Below are 16055 nucleotides of genomic sequence, written 5' to 3' on the forward strand. Positions count from 1 at the left end.
AATTAGTGATTCTGTAAAGCAGCAGTTTTGCATAACAGTGACGGCATATCGTTCTCACATTAGCTTGTGAAGTACGTACAGTAGAAGAAAAGGAGCGACGATGACTTTACCGTTCTTGCCGGAGACAGCCACTTGACTAGTATACTTACTACTAGCAGATAGACTAAGAGTAGCATCTCTAGTCAATCAATACTCAGTTCAAATTAATTATCCAAGAATGAATATCTATGTTTAGGCAATTATTTTGAACGGAAGGGAGTACCATGGTCTGACTTCTCATGAGTTCGGCCTTGACTTCTCTATTCGTCATTAATTATATTCTAAAAGCAGCATCAGGAAGCAACCAAGAAGCAACCACAAACACAAAACAAAGCTAGCATTGACTTGAATCATCCATAAATCCCCGGTAGTCACAGATTCAGAGCAAGCACAAGTATCCAACAATGGAGAATGATGCTTACTGCTACTACTTGTTAGCTCTTGTACCTCTTGTGTACCTTGTTCGGTTCTACTACGCGCAGTGGCGGACCTAGCAATAAACCAGAGGGTGGGCACCCTAAAGAAATCACACTATCCCATATTGATACAAATTTGGCTAACCCAGAAATAATTCTACCGTGCAACATTTTCTCGATTAGAAGCACCGATGTATGTTAGTCATGAATTTTCTTCACATAATCTCGACGACTATAACCGCAAACTGTTAACAGCCAGCTGCCAGCAGGGCGTTCAGCAATGCCGAGACACAGCACACAGCTGACACTCCCTCCAGGAAGCAAACACGAATACTAACCGCTATAGCTCTATGTAACCCAATGAGAGGCCCAAGAATGTATCAAGCCTGCTGGCTGGTGCTAAATAACGAGGCCCAGGCAGCTACCTAGGAAGCGGCCTACCTAGCCCAATTGAAGAATAGCTCGTCCTTTTCAGCTCAGACGAGGGTTTCTCTCTGTCTCATCATTCTTCATCGCTAGAGAAGCTTGCTGACCTTCATCTTCATGGCGGCACTGAGCCCGGGCACGTGCCCTGGGTGCCCATACGGTAAATCCGCCCCTGACTACGCGGCTTCCTTTGCCTCTGGCAAAAATGGTCTTCGGCTCCCTCCTGGCCCATGGCAGCTCCCTATCATCGGCAGCCTCCACCATCTGATCGGTGTCCTCCCTCACCGTGCCTTGCAAGACCTATCGCGGCGCCATGGCCCCCTCATGCTCCTCAGGTTCGGTGCGAACCCGGTCATCGTCGCCTCCACCGCCGAGGCTGCCACGGAGATCATGAAGACGCACGACACCGCCTTCTGCACGAGGCCGCTGAGCTCGTCCGTGAAGGCGCTGAGCAAGCGTGGAATGGGGATCGTCTTCGCCCCATACGGCGACCACTGGCGACAGATGCGCAAGATCTGCTTCCTCGAGCTGCTGAGCGCCAAGCGCATCGGTTCGTTCAGTGGAATCAGGGCGGAGGAGACGGCCCGGTTCATCCGGTCCATCTCGGCTGCGTCAGGGTCGGATCAGCCGCTTATCAATCTGAGCCAAATGCTTGCAGTGTACGTGACAGACACGACGGTGCACACAATCATGGGTGGCCAGTTCACGGAGCATGACACCTTGCTCCGCCACGTCGACGAGGCCGTGCGGCTGGTAAGTGGATTCACCTTGCCGGACATGTTCCCATCGTCGAGGCTGGCACGCGCTCTGAGCGTCACAAGGCGCAGAGCCGAGGCATTTCGAGAGGTCTACTTAGCGTTCATGGGCCGCACCATAGATAATCATCTGGAGACCAGGAGGACGGCCTCCGCTCAGGAAACACACCACGAAGACATCATCGATGTGCTCCTGAGGGTGCAGGGAGAAGGCAACCTTCAGTTTCCCTTCACCATGAACAACATCAAAGCAGTGCTTTTCGTAAGTTCCTTAATCTTTCATGCTACTGCTATTTACTCCTAGCTAGAACTGAATATATCCAGTTATGCTATCGTTTCCATCAAATCCATGGTTTCACCAAGAGAAGAAAAAAAATACAGGACCTTCTTGCAGGGGGCAGCGAGACAACATCAACAACGTTACAGTGGGCCATGGCAGAGCTGATGCGAAACCCAAGCGTGATGTCCAGGGCGCAAGACGAGGTCAGGGCAGCATTCATGGGGGAAAAGAAGGTTGCCGAAGAGGACCTAGGCGAGCTGAGCTACTTGCAATGCATCATCAAGGAGACCTTGCGGCTGCACGTTCCTGGGCCGTTACTGGTGCCAAGGGAGTGCCAGGAGCAATGCAGAATACTCGGCTATGACGTGCCCAAAGGCGCTACTGTTCTCGTCAACGGTTGGGCTATCGCTAGGGACCCGGAATGTTGGGACGAGCCGGAAGCATTCGTGCCAGAGAGGTTCCTTGGAAGTGCTAGAGATTTCAAAGGCAACAGCTTCGAGTTCATACCGTTCGGTGCCGGTCGAAGGATTTGCCCCGGGATGCTATTCGGGCTGGCGACCATTCAGCTGGGTCTCGCTAGCCTTCTATTCTATTTCGATTGGAGTCTCCCGGATGGCATTCTTCCGGGTGAACTGGACATGACAGAAACCATGGGAGTGACTGCTAGGAAGAAGGTGGATCTGTGGTTGCGTCCAACTCCCCACGCATATTTGCCCTGCTGATATGTTGTTTTTCATCTGTTACAGTGGCCATGAAAGCTGGCATCTGCTTATGGTGCGTTGAAAAAGTTTATTTTTTAATGAACTGAATTCAGTTATGGTGTGTTGATGAGTCTGTGTTTTAAAATAAAATGGCACCTAAAAGTCATATATTCAGATTTTCAAAGACTAATTTATAATTTCGTTTCACATCATGCACATGTTATTCTGTTATACCGATGAGCCAGAAGGAACACTGATATATAAACCAATAACAAACTAACGCTTCTCTGCTCGGCCACCTGCACTTTTCTAGCTTTCTAGTCCACACAAAGTTGTCCTAACAATTGATGCGCTCGCCTAGAAGATATGTCGATTTTCCTACCGATTCACCTCACCTCCGGAAATTCGCGTTCAACTGTTGCCAAAATTTTGATCATGCCTAACTCAAGATCTTGGCATGTCGGTGGTGGTTGGCATATTTGTATTGTAACTTACCAATATTCAAAATTTTCACCTAAGTTCCATATGCAAACTTGAAGATGACAGACCGTGAGTTGGCTCTGACAAAATACAAGGTTATTTATGCAAAAATGGCCATGATGTTCCATAGAAGGAAACTTCAATAGAAGGCTTGTGAGTTGGTTCCATAGAATGTAAGGTTATCTTTGCAAAGTGATAACCGCTAATGGACTAAAACTCAATGGTCCGGATTTTGGGACCAAATGGAGCGTTTTCCAACTCCGACAGCGTTTAAGTTTCTGCACTGTTAGTTTTTGTGTGAGGCTGCCATTCTACAATAAAAATGTCCTCTTCATTCTTACACAATTCCACACACAAAAATGTTCAATCTATTTTAGTAAATAACAATCAGTCAGTTGTAACTTGCAAAAGGTTGTAAATTTTGTATAGATTGTAGCTGAAGTGTCGATTTTTGTACTCCCTCCGGTTCATATTAATGTATCATTTTAGTTTTAGATATATCCATATTGAAGTCAATTAATATGAATCGAACGGAGTACCTAAATCAGCTTGGCGAAAGAGAACTCAACACCGATTGGCTCCCTTCTAGCTGCTGGCCTGCTCACCGCCACCAGCGACGGAAGGATCGGGCGCCGGTACCCGGAGCCGCCCGGGACTGCGACATGGGGCGCCGTCGGCCTCCCTGCTTTGCCGCTAGGGTTAGGGTACGGCTTGCCGCGGGGAACGAGTAAGGCCAGACGGGGAGCACCAGGGAAGGAGGACTAGCAGCGGTGGCAGTGATTTTCGTAGGGAGAGGCGGCGGACAACGGTAGTGTGGCGCCGTGGCGGCGAGTCGACGGCGACGGGAGGCAGTCGGTGAGACGAGTCACAACATGGAATGAGGAAACTACTCGAAGCTACGGAGTAGAAGCCTGAAAAATTTAGTTGGGCCTTTTTCGTTTTTTTAGAGCTAAGTATATGGGCCGGTTTCAAATCACCTGTGGAGCCGCGGCCTAGGCATCACATATAATAAAGCCTCGCACTTCCCTCAAAAAAAATATAATAAAGCCTCGCACCATTTTGTTCTTATCTTGGTGAGATCAGACCAGCCACGGTGGGGCTTTTTTTTAGCAACTGATATCACCATTAGATTAGTCACAGACTCAGAGTACATGGTACAGCCCATTATAGGACACTGAAAAACGTAAATTACACTCCAGTTCCTGGAATTTGCATGGATGGCCCTAAAAGGAAAAAAAATATAACAGGATAAGGTCCTATTTTGAACTCCATCTTAAATCGAGCTTCACAATCATCGGGGAGTGGACCACTTTGGTCATGGAGTCGCCACGCATCCATCTTAAACACCATGTTGAAGATAATTGTCTGGAGGTAGTGTGTTCTAGTAGTATGTTGTGGTTTGGTAGCGTGAATAGTTGGCTATAGGGCAACTCCAACTATAGGACGCAAATCAAAAACAGAAATTATTCAATTTGGTGTGTTTATGGCTTTAGGGTGAGGGCAGGCCACAGAGACAAACTGACCGTCCACCCCTCATCTACTGTTGCACCAAGGGATGTGCATAAAAAACCGAAACCAAACTAACCAGAACCAAAACTGAATTCACCAAAAGCAACTACGGTTGGCAAATATGGTAAACCCAATTTAAATAAGCAAATCCGATTTTGCCACAAGATTGACCAAAACAACCGCAAAGAACTATTGAGAGAGAGACCATCACCATCTTCTTTAGTGGAATGACAAGCTTTATTACTCAACTACCTGAGATACATTATAGAAATTCCCATACTATCTAATGGATTATTAAACCAGTCTACCAAAATCTAAAGTAGTTATTGTTCTAGCTAGACCATGTGCTTCTCCGTTCTTCTCGCCGTTCATGCTTGAAGAGCACCTCCTGCAATTCTTCTCTTCTTGAAGCTATTTCCTTTGTAACTATGCAATGAGCTCCATGCATGCGATCGCTCCCCTTGGATTTCCTTGATGATATCCTCCTGGAAATCATCGATAGTGAGTGGCTAGCGTGGGTGCATTGTAGGTGTGGGCTTGTTAGAGAGGTGGAGTAAGGATTATTTTTCCAAGGATATGTTATGCACGGATGGAGCTAGACTAATTCAAGGGTATGCAATGAATACCCAATAATTTTTGACAAACAAAAGCTCACATATACAATATACTATATGTATTGGTAGCATTTCTGCGCCTAGAGCATAGCAAAACTGGAAAAATACAATCCCCGAGACCACCCATGCTCCATATTTGGGCCTAAGTCCACTATGAGCTGATTTGCTAGTTGTATACTCCATATTTTTCAAAGAAAAGGTCGGTCCATAACAACGCTGCCTCTTCCTAATAGCTCACTCACTTCCTAACACGAGGCAACTGGGTATATTGTTGAATTGTAGCATAATAATCAACTGGTGGGTATGAATATGTCTACTTTTGATTTGTAGTTGTTAAAATGAAAAGATAAAGCATAGTTTTGTTCTTCTTTTTGCGATATGACAAAATAATTAGAGACAGTATCAGATACTATTCTATAATTTCAAATCATATACTACCCATGTCCATAAAACTATGTCAAAAGTTTGTTTAAATTTGAATGTATCTAAACACATCTTAGTGAAATTCGGATAAACCTTTGATATTTTTTTATGGATGGAGGGAGTAGTATTATTGTATTGCCAAAAAATCATAACTTCGCATACCCATTATAAAAATATTGGCTCCGCCGCTGACGTCGTGGATAGACTTATCAGAATCATAGAAGAAGAAAGCCAAGCAGGTGTTTACAACGCGTATGACATAGACATAGAGAAGTGGAACACACTCCACACTGTATGAGGCAACTATAAATACTCCTTCCGCAAGTGAAAACAGGGTACCTGACAATGATGCAAGTAGAAGGTAGCTTCGCGCATCCTCCACAAGTTCACCGGCGCCAACCTATTCCTAAACAGGCCGGCCGCGCACCAAAGTGCTCCTTCCGTCATGATCCTTCTAACCATTAGGGTTGGTGATGGAGGTAGAGTACGTAAGGCTTCCTGACTCTCGGTGGTGGCCGAACCTAAGCGGTCGCTTGGTGGTTTCCCTCTTGTAAATGTGTTTTCTAAAGCGTAATATACCGACGTGTAGATATGTTGCCGGTTCTCATTTCTTTAGGGGTATTTGAGCAATCGGATGAGATGCGCTTCATTCCCATGTCAGTGTCCATAATAAATGTTGCTGATTTAGCGTAACTTTGTGCTAAATCAGCTAATCTTGTTGTGAATCGGGTGGGGATTAGTAAAATTTGAGAGCATCTCCACCGGTGGTTCCTAAATAGTCACCAGCAGGGCGCCGGCAATGTTATATGGGGTCGTCAGCAGTGCATCCTCCATTTGGGGACGTTGTTTCCACACCGGCACCTTCCAAATGGTGGCCCCCATTTTTTTCTTTTTACAATATTTTGAAACAACATATCAATCACATTTTATTCATACAATCACGCAAATGAAATTAAATTATTCATACAATCAATCAAACAAATAGTACTTAAATTATTCATATAATCAATTAAACAAATAGTACTTAGATTATTCATACAACCCAACAAACAAATAGTACTTAAATTATTCATACAGGCAAACAAATAGAAATAAAATCATGCATTGTTGGCGCCTCCTCTTCTCGTCCACAAATGCGCAGCTAGATCCTCCTTCAATTATGTATGGACATCTGCATCTCGAATTTTATTGTGCATATGAAGAAAAGCGGCAAATTCTTGGGGTACATGCTCTACCTCAGCGAGTGGCCCTTGATAATCAAATGATTGATCATCCTGCGCAGGTGCGTCACGCTCGCTCTCAATGATCATATTGTGGATGATCATACAGGCGTTCATCACCTCCCACATCTGAGCCTCGGACCAAGTGAGAGCAGGGTACCTGATAATGGCGAAATGCTGCTGAAGCACCCCAAAAACACGCTCAACATCCTTGCGTGTTGTTTCCTGGCATATTGCAAAATAAGCTTCCATCTCGTTTGATGGAGAGGGAATTGTCTTCACAAATGTAGCATACGCCGGTTATATACCATCAGCTAGATAATACCCTTGTTGTATACGTGGCCGTTTACCTCAAAGTTCACGGCATGAGCTTGTCCCTCAGCTAGCCTAGCAAACACCGGAGAGCGCTGCAGCACGTTGATATCATTGTTTGTTCCTGCCATGCCAAAAAATGCATGCCAAATCCAAAGCTCATGGTTTGCCACCGTCTCAAGAATGACACTGCACTCACCAGTATGCCCCTTGTAGATCCCCTGCCAAGCAAAAGGGAAATTCTTCCAGCCCCAATGCATACAGTCAATGTATCCGAGCATCCCAGGAAACCCTCTTGCTGCATTCCTTTGCAGGATCCGAGCTGTATCATCTTCTCTTGATGCTCTCAAATAGTCTTTACCAAACACCGCTTTGACGGTTCGGCAGAACCTGTAGAGAGTCTTTGTACATGTCGACTCTGACATCCGTAGGTACTCATTGGTTGTATCTGGAGGAGCTCCGTATGCAAGACAACATTGCAGCAGTGCACTTCTGAATTGGGGTGAAGCCCCACAAACATGTGCAATCTTGTTTGGCCATGAAGTACTTGTCGTACTCCCTGACGCCGTGGACATCTTCAAGAACAGCTCCTTGTTCATCCTAAATCAGCGCCGAAATTCCTTCGGCGAATGAGTCGCATCGTCGTTGAAGTAGTCGGTGTCAAGCAGCATTGCACCAGCTCGACGATGTCGGTTGATGTTCCTCCTCTAGCCTGGCTTTGAGCCGCCGCGCCGAGGCACGACGAAGAAAGGCCGGTGAACGCGCAGCATATTCGTCAGAATCAACTGCTGTTGTTGCCGCCGAACAGCCTGATCTGCTCCTTCGTGAACGGCTGCACCATCGTCTCGTCGTCGCTGTCCATCGCGGCAATCGGACGAACACCTTGCGGGGGGGAGGGGGGGGAGGGTTGTGTCGCGGTGGTGGCGAATTCTGTTCCGGGCGAAACAGCGGCCGCCGGTCGAGGGGGTGGCGGCCGTGTCGATGAACGGCGGTTCCTAGACAGGCGGCGGTGTCTATTGCAAGCAAGGGCGTGGCGGCGGCGGTGACGGTGGCGATCTAGAGGGGTGGGAGTCGGCTCGGGCGTGGATAGGAGGTGGAAAATCGGTGTGTATGGCTGCCAGGCGAAGCCCATGCTCATTTTCATACGTGCCGCGAGACGCCGGCGCGTCCGATTCACGCCCTTGGCGAAGTGGCCGGCACGGGGTTGCCGACGATTCTATTGGCCTCGAAAATTGACCGGCGCCGTTTAAGACGTACCGGTGCGAGCTTATTTTCGCTACCATCCCCAAAACATTATCGGAATCCGGTGGAGATGCTGTGATAGTACCTTTAACCAGAGGTACTAGCACCATGTACGTACGTGTTTGCGCGGTATACAGCCGCTGCTCCCGCCCTGTTCTGTTCACCGCGCGCGCAGCGCGCACGCTCGCTCTCCCTTTACCACCGGCGCCGCGCCTGGCAGCTGCCTCCACGACGCATCATACTATCAGGCAGGCAGGAACCCATGTCCTTCTCGCTAGGCTCCCGCCGATCGAGGCGCGCGTCGTGTTGCTCCTCGACCGCCGTGTGTCGTCTCCAAATTAATTTCGCTGCCGCGGCAGCCGATAGCTGGCTCGCAAGCTGCTGGCGCAGGCCGGTCGACCGCCGCTGGCAGCCCGTGGCCCGCGCGCGCGCTCGTGTTCGGCCGGCGGCAGAGTTGCTGGCGAGTCGCGAGCGCGCTCGCCGTGGGTGGCCCCCGTGCGCTGTGCGCGTGCATGCCTGCTCTGCTCTGCTTGCCGCCCACTCGTGGCGCAGGCCCCTGTGGCCACTGCTCTTGTTGAGCTCCCGTCTTTTCACGCCCGTCGATCTTTGACCGTGGTCGATGAGACCACGAGATGGCGAGAGCGTTGTGATTACTGACTGAAGCGCCACAGTCTTACGTGGTCTGGACCGGAGCATGCCCTGCCCCAGCTAGGGCTGCATGCAGAATGCCCCAGGACGGCCAGCACCGCGGCTGTACATGTGTAGCACCCCAATGGGGCCGAATGGGGCCATGGCCATCGGTCTCGCCGCCCGTACGTGCCACTCACCGTCGCCGCGCGATGTGCGCACGTCCGGGTCCGGTGATTAACAAACAACTCAGGCAACGACGACACTGTACCGCTATGGGAAAGGAGTTCCGCCTTTTCTCTTTCTCTGCATCTGCTCATCGACACTGTACTGCTATCAATAGCAAGTGAGGCTCCACCCAAAGTACCACGAGAGTACAAGAGATGCATTTATACATACGCGCCAGTGCCCAGAGTACGCACCCCGGCCCTGGTGGCGCCTTGCGGCTTGCATGCATAATTAATGTCATGGCCGGCTCCCTCACGACCCCGCAAAAAAAAATGCGTGCTGCTGCCCCTGTAGCCCGTGCATGTGCACTACGGTTTTTTTTTTTTTTTTGGAACAAGGGATAGACCCCGAAGGGTCTAGGATCATCCATTAACAAATGTGGCAGGTTACATATTTGCACGCCGGCCCTTTACATCACTTGCACTGAAGAAACCTATATTTGAAGATAAAGCCTGCCAAAATGCAAAAAACTCCCTAGAACTAAAAATAGAAAAGCAATCAAGTTCCTGGGAGTCTCTACCACCAGACACCGACGTCCTCAAGGCGTCGCCGCCGAGGGCAGACGCCCGAACACCCCTTTTCGGCGTAGATCCGTCGCTGCCGGACACCTGGACACCACCGGGGACGCACCACTTGATGGCGACAAGATGCCGAGCTCCAGTCGCGAGGATGAAGAAGAGCCTCCTTCCTGGAGGTTGTCGATTGATGGCCGCCATACCGGCCGTAGATAGCAGAGGCAGAGCTGCCCCTAGTTTGGTTGCTCGAGTCGATGACGAACCGCCGTCGCCATCGGAGAAGGAACCCTCAGAGAAAGAGAAAAACCTCACCCCCTCACCTCCCCTCGCCACCACAGCAGGACAGAGGCAAAGAAGGAATGGAGCTCCCCTTTCTTAGCACGGCCCCAGCAGGACCACCGGCTTTATTGACGAAGATTGTGCTCCTCTCCCTCGCCAGCACCTCCGGCCACTAGAGGAACCAACCAGAGAAGAGGAACCCTAGCCTGAGCCCGATCTGGCCGAACAGATCGAGACCCCACCTCCAGACTACTGGCATCACGCCAAGATCCACAGGAGTAAACCTAAGAACTAGAAGGGGAGAAGACCTAGACTACACCTAGACTACTCCGATGCACCACCTCCACCGTCTCCGGCCGGCTATTCCGGCGGAGAGGCTTCGGATCGACCCGGTCAAGGAAGGGGGCGACCAGTTACTGTAGAGCGATGAGAGCTGGTGGGGAAGGGAAATGAACGGAAATGTGACGACTCACTACGGCTTCTTTTGGATTGGGTTTTGGTTTCCTTCGATATTTCGTGCGATTGCAAGATTTTGGTCTGTGGGCTAGGTTTACGGAGGATATATTTGGATCAAAGAATGAGCTCATTCTCATGTGATAGGTTTGCATACACACAATGATCATATAGGATTCGAATGAAAATGCTAAGGCGTGTTTGATTCAAATAATTTTAAAAGCACATAAATAGGAAAAATGCCGGAATAATATGACATGCATGTGAAATCCTATAAAAACAAAAAAAACAATCCAATAATTAGTTGCAAAAGAAGTTTCGTTGAACAAGAGAAAAAACACTGGATATTTCTGTAGAGATTGGGCTACTTGTCTTAATTGCCATAGGCACACAAGAAATTTCCCAAAAGATGTCAACCCTCGAAGCTTGGAAAGCTATAAATTATATGAGATTGTAGTATAGGAAAGCAATATATACATATTTTAGAGGGTTCGATTCTTTGAGCCAAATTACCTATATTAAAAAACTTCTATGTGTAAAAGTCCTACAAAATTCCTTTAAAAATCCTCTGGATAAAACAGACCATAAAACTGTATGAAAATAGACCTATAGTTCGAGTCACTTGATTAGCCATCCCTTCCCGCATGAGTGCGCTAATGGCTCTCTTTCGGCACGCTTTTCCTTCGGCTCTTTCATGCTGACAGAAGTGATCACCCTCCTCCTCAGCTGCTTTCCTTCGACTCTTCCATGCATAAACAAGTCATACCCCTTTTGTCATCTCCTCCTCAACCGGAGTTTTGTCCATGTGTGGCAAATCATGCTAGTCTTTGCACCTCGTCCACCATGGTATAAGTAAGGGAGTTCGATCTCCTCCATGGGTGGCCTCCAAACATGGATGACCGAGATTGGGTTGAAGTTCAAAATCGAGAATTGGGCTACCACTAGCCTAATGTTGCGAGGTCATGCCACCAATTGTTCATTGCGGGAGGTTAACGATTTTGGAGTTTTTACTAACGTTTCAAAAGTTTTCATTATGCTCCAAGAGTGTATATTATTTGTTGCATACAAGAGGGTGATACTCTCAAACGTATCTATAATTTTTAATGCTACATGCTTGTTTTACACCAATTCATATATGTTTTGCTTACACTTGGATGCACTTTTATATGATTTCCGGCACTAACCTATTAACAAGATGCCACAGTGCCACTTCCATGTTTTCTGTTGTTTTTGTATTTCAGAAAAGTTGTACAGGAAATATTCTCGGAATTGGACGAAACAAAAGCTGAAGTCAATATTTTACCGAAACGAAGACAGAGTCCGGAGGGGGGACGAAGTGGCGCCACAGGGTGGTCAGACCACCCCATGGCGCGTCCTGGGTGTGGCCCGCGCCTAGGGGTGGTGTGGCCCCCCCAGGTACCCCCACCGACCTAAATCCTCTGCCTATTTATACATCTTCTCGGGAAAACCCTGGATACCCGAGCCTCCATCCACGAAAAGTTCTGTCGCGGCTGCCATCTCAGAACCCATCTCGGGGGGTTCTAAAGCTCTTCTTGGCACCCTGCCGGAAGGGGAAATCATCGCCAGAGGCATCTATATCGCCATGCCCGCCTCCGAAGTGATGCGTGAGTAGTTCATTCCTGGACTATGGGTCCATAAATAGCAGTAGCTAGATGGTTGTCTTCTCCACTTTATGCTTCATGTACAGATCTTGTGAGCTACCCTACATGATCAAGATCATCTTTATGTAATCATATATGTTGTGTTTGCTGGGATCCGATGAATATTGTATACTATGTTAAAATTGATTATATATTCATGTCATATGTTATTTGTGATCTAGCATGCTCTCCGTTGCTAGTAGAAACTCTGGGCAAGTGGACACTTGTGACTCCAAGAGGGGGTATTTATGCTTGATAGTAGGTTCACGCATCTAGTTTTCTGGGAGAGTGACAATAACTTCCAAAATTGTAGATGTGTTGTTGCTACTAGGGAGAAAACAACAATGTTTTATCCGAGGGTAATTCTATTTTTACTTAACACACATTGCTTAATGCGATAATCGGTTGCTTGCAACTTAATACTGAAAGAGGTTCGGACGATAACTGGAAGATGGATTATTAATCATAGACGCAGTTGGATTACGGTCTATGTATTGTGTTGTAATGCCCAATCAAATCTCATAGTAATCATTTTGTCATGTATGGTCGATATTCTGTCAATTGCACAGCTGTAATTTGTTCACCCAACATACTATTTATCTTTATGGAGAGACACCTCTAGTGAACTATGGACCTCGGTCTTGTTTCCTTTACTGATAAATTCTACTGCAATCTTGTTCTGTTTACTTTCTGCAAATATCTCTTTCCACTCGATACGTCTAATCCTTTGTGTTCAGCAAATCGGTGAGATTGACAACCTCATTGTAAGTTGGGGCAAAGTACTTTGGTTATGTTGTGTGCAGGTTCCACGTTGTTGCTGATGCCGATAGTGCGCCCTACCACTAGCCAGCTAGCAACACCTTCAGAAGTCACGCTTTTCTCCTACTGGTCGATTAAATCTTGGTTTCTTACTGAGGGAAAACTTGCTACTGTGCTCATCATACCTTCCTCTTGAGGTTCCGCAACAGTGTGAAGTCGGCGTAACGATAAGCACCATCAGAGGGTATTTCTTCCAATTATATTTTACACTATGCCATGCCATTTTATCTATAGTTGCACAAGTTATCCCTTTAATGTCGTGGCAATGTTGGATAATCACATGAATAAGTTTCATGGGGAATGATCCAATATAACCGTTCCAGTGACATCGGACCTTGCAGGGAAAGACCAAATTTCTATCATGCCGGTACCTCTCTTCCCCCTGTAATTATTTGTGTTTTGCATGTAGTATCATATTTCTCTTAGCAAAAGGTTTTTTAGCCTATATGTGCCACTCACCGTCACGCACATGAGCACACGGCCCGTAATTAACAACATGATAGAAATTACAGCCGCTTTTTCCTTTGTAGGTTTGCAACCCTGTTGGCGCCTTGCGGCTTGCATAATGTTGTTGCCCTCTCACGACCATCCCGATCCGTGCTGAAGTCCCTATAGCATGTGCATGTGCATGTGCACTATGGCTCTTCTGGATTTGATTTTTTTTCCTTTAATATTTCGTGGGATTGTAAGATTTGGTATGTTTGCATACCTATGTAATTATACATGATTCATTCCAAAACGCTAAAATTGTATGAAACCGGTTCCTCCGACCAATGTTTCTAATTGCTCCATTGGCCACCTCTTCCCGCATTAATGTACTAGTGGTTCTCTCCCTCTGCGTGCTTTCTTTCGGCTTTTTCATACAAAAAAGAAGCCACCACCCCTTTTGTTGTGGGTATACTTCATGGGTGTACCATCGACAGTGCCTAGATCCGGCAAGCCCGGGTGGCCCACAGACGGTGATGAGGCATGTGGCCCATCGGGCGGCCCGATTCTTGTTGATCATGAAGGGAGAAGTCCAGCCCAGGATCGGCGAGGCCGGATCCGTACCGACATAGAAGTAACCCGGATCCATGGAGGCCCATGAGGGACCCGGATCCGGTACGACGTATATGGAAGGCGGATCCGTGGCGTGCACGGCAAGATATTGTACCGTAGTTAGGCAATGCGTAATCCGGCTAGGACTCTCCATGTAAACCCTAGATCCGTGCGCCTTTATAAGCCGGATCCCGGGAGCCTTAGAGGCACAACCACAACTCATTGTAACAACGCGAAAGCGCCCGGATAATTCCGGACAAGCGGCGGTAGGCCACTGTCATCGTGCGGGTGTTCCGAAGGCTGGGTAACTCGCGTACCACCGTCCCGTGTGCACTCCGCCCTATGGCCCCTACTTCTTCTCCCCCTCGTGAGGATCCCTCCTCCGAGGTACCGTCGATTAGGCAGCGACGGTTGGCGCCCACCGTGGGGCTGCGGCGTGCGGAGGCCGGAGCCGGGAGGGTTCCGCCATGGGAAGCTACGACGACACCATCGGCTGTGGGGCGTGTCCTCTACGCCGGAAATCTGCCGATCGTCCCTCCGGATGAGTGTTGGATTCCGGCTAAAACCGACCCCATCAAGCTCTCCATCGTCCCGGTTGGCGGCATACACATCTTCATCGGGGAAACCGTCGATTCCGATGGAAACCCAGCGGTAAGTAGCGGCGGCGCGACCGCCGGCTGAGCGGGACGCGGTCGCGAAGATCCGATCCGAGACGGCTGGAACTTCCTAGCGAGGATTCCGCCTTAGATCCGGAAAAATCAAAGCCCACCCAATCCGCCCACGAGCGAGGAAACAAAGGTGGAAGACCAATGCGGATCCGCTCGGGTCTCCCGAGTGTTGGAGAAGCAAAGGTGTCACTTCGTACACTTCTTGGCCCATACCGCCGGAACCGCCCCTCATGAAGTCGGAGCTGGTCCCGAGCGAGGAAGAGGCACCGGAAAACAACGCGAGATCCGGATCGAGGCTCAGCTGTCGGAGAAAGCGAAGCTCCGGTCGAAGAGTCGATCTTGGGCAATCCGAGCCCAATTTCCGGAGACACTCCGTCCATGGAATCCGATGACTTCGTGCGCAAGTTGGAGGAGTATGGTCTCGGCGATCAGCACTGAAGTCAACTCCGCCCGGCCGAAGCGAGGTTCTCGCAACGGTAGCAGCGCTGGGACAAACCGGATGCGGAGACCAAGTTAGCCAATCCGAGCCATCTCAACAAGGATCCCCAATGTCTCGGGTGCGACCCCAAAGGGATTCTCCTTCGGAGGAAATCCTGTCGGCGAGAAGAGGTGGCCGCGCGAGCGGTTCTCAACACACCTATAACTCCGGGCCACGCCGCAGATCCGGAGGCTCTAGAAACCGCCGGAAAGGAGATGCTGGCCACGGCCAAGAAGGCTCGCCGACGCCGAAGCTGCATTAAAGATAGGAAGGGCAGATCATGCCGCACGGGCTGGAAAACTTCGACGAGACGGGACCGCGAGATTACTAACACACTCGAGCACGTCAAGAGCATGAGGGCTGAGTGGGAGGTAAAGATGACCTACGCGCGGGCGGAGGCTGATCGTATTGTCGGAGAAGCAATTCCGCCTCGCGGGATAGCCTTCAACACGCCCGCGGTTCACCGGCCAGCTGGAAACTCCAAAGGACAACATGCTGAAAGCGGCGGAATTGCTTGAAGAAGAAAGACGAAGAAGTTGATATCAACCATCTCCGCACGCTTGTCGCTTCGGCAATGCGGCGAGCGAGCAAGGCGGATACCTCGCGCAGGTTGGAATCCAATCCGGATAAGCTGTGTATCCACCGCGCAGAAGGACGCCCACGCCGATCGGCATCCCGATGATGAATCACACACCGGATCCTCGGAGCGCGAGAAGGAGGGCCGGGGAACACCCAAATCCGATTCCCGTCCCATCACGGACGCCTCCGTCGGATCCAAGAAAGGGAAAGGATGCGATGTACTCCGGACGAGACGGATACCGCAACCCCTCTCCTCCGCCCAACGGTTACCCGCGACCCCCTCGCCGCCGTAG

The 16055-nt window shown here is 49.1% G+C and overlaps 1 protein-coding gene across 1 annotated transcript; it reads left to right on the forward strand.

Annotated features, from left to right (window-relative positions):
• The first annotated feature begins 443 nt into the window (after positions 1–443).
• On the forward strand, positions 444–2638 carry LOC124696933 (desmethyl-deoxy-podophyllotoxin synthase-like). The gene is made up of 3 exons (XM_047229592.1): positions 444–528; positions 1066–1898; positions 2018–2638. The coding sequence occupies exons 1-3, from the start codon at positions 444–446 to the stop codon at positions 2636–2638; spliced, it is 1539 nt and encodes a 512-aa protein (XP_047085548.1).
• The last annotated feature ends 13417 nt before the right edge of the window (positions 2639–16055 follow it).

Source organism: Lolium rigidum, chromosome 3 (genome assembly GCF_022539505.1).
Source record: "Lolium rigidum isolate FL_2022 chromosome 3, APGP_CSIRO_Lrig_0.1, whole genome shotgun sequence".
Lineage (NCBI taxonomy): Eukaryota > Viridiplantae > Streptophyta > Magnoliopsida > Poales > Poaceae > Lolium > Lolium rigidum.

What these genes read in the sequence shown, in the direction of transcription:
- LOC124696933 (XM_047229592.1), top strand. Translation starts at nt 444, where the DNA reads ATGGAGAATGATGCTTACTGCTACTACTTGTTAGCTCTTGTACCTCTT. An exon ending in CTACTACGCGCAGTGGCGGA is followed by an intron (nt 529 to 1,065) that starts CCTAGCAATAAA and finishes CTGACTACGCGG; the next exon opens with CTTCCTTTGCCTCTGGCAAA. An exon ending in ACATCAAAGCAGTGCTTTTC is followed by an intron (nt 1,899 to 2,017) that starts GTAAGTTCCTTA and finishes AAAAAAATACAG; the next exon opens with GACCTTCTTGCAGGGGGCAG.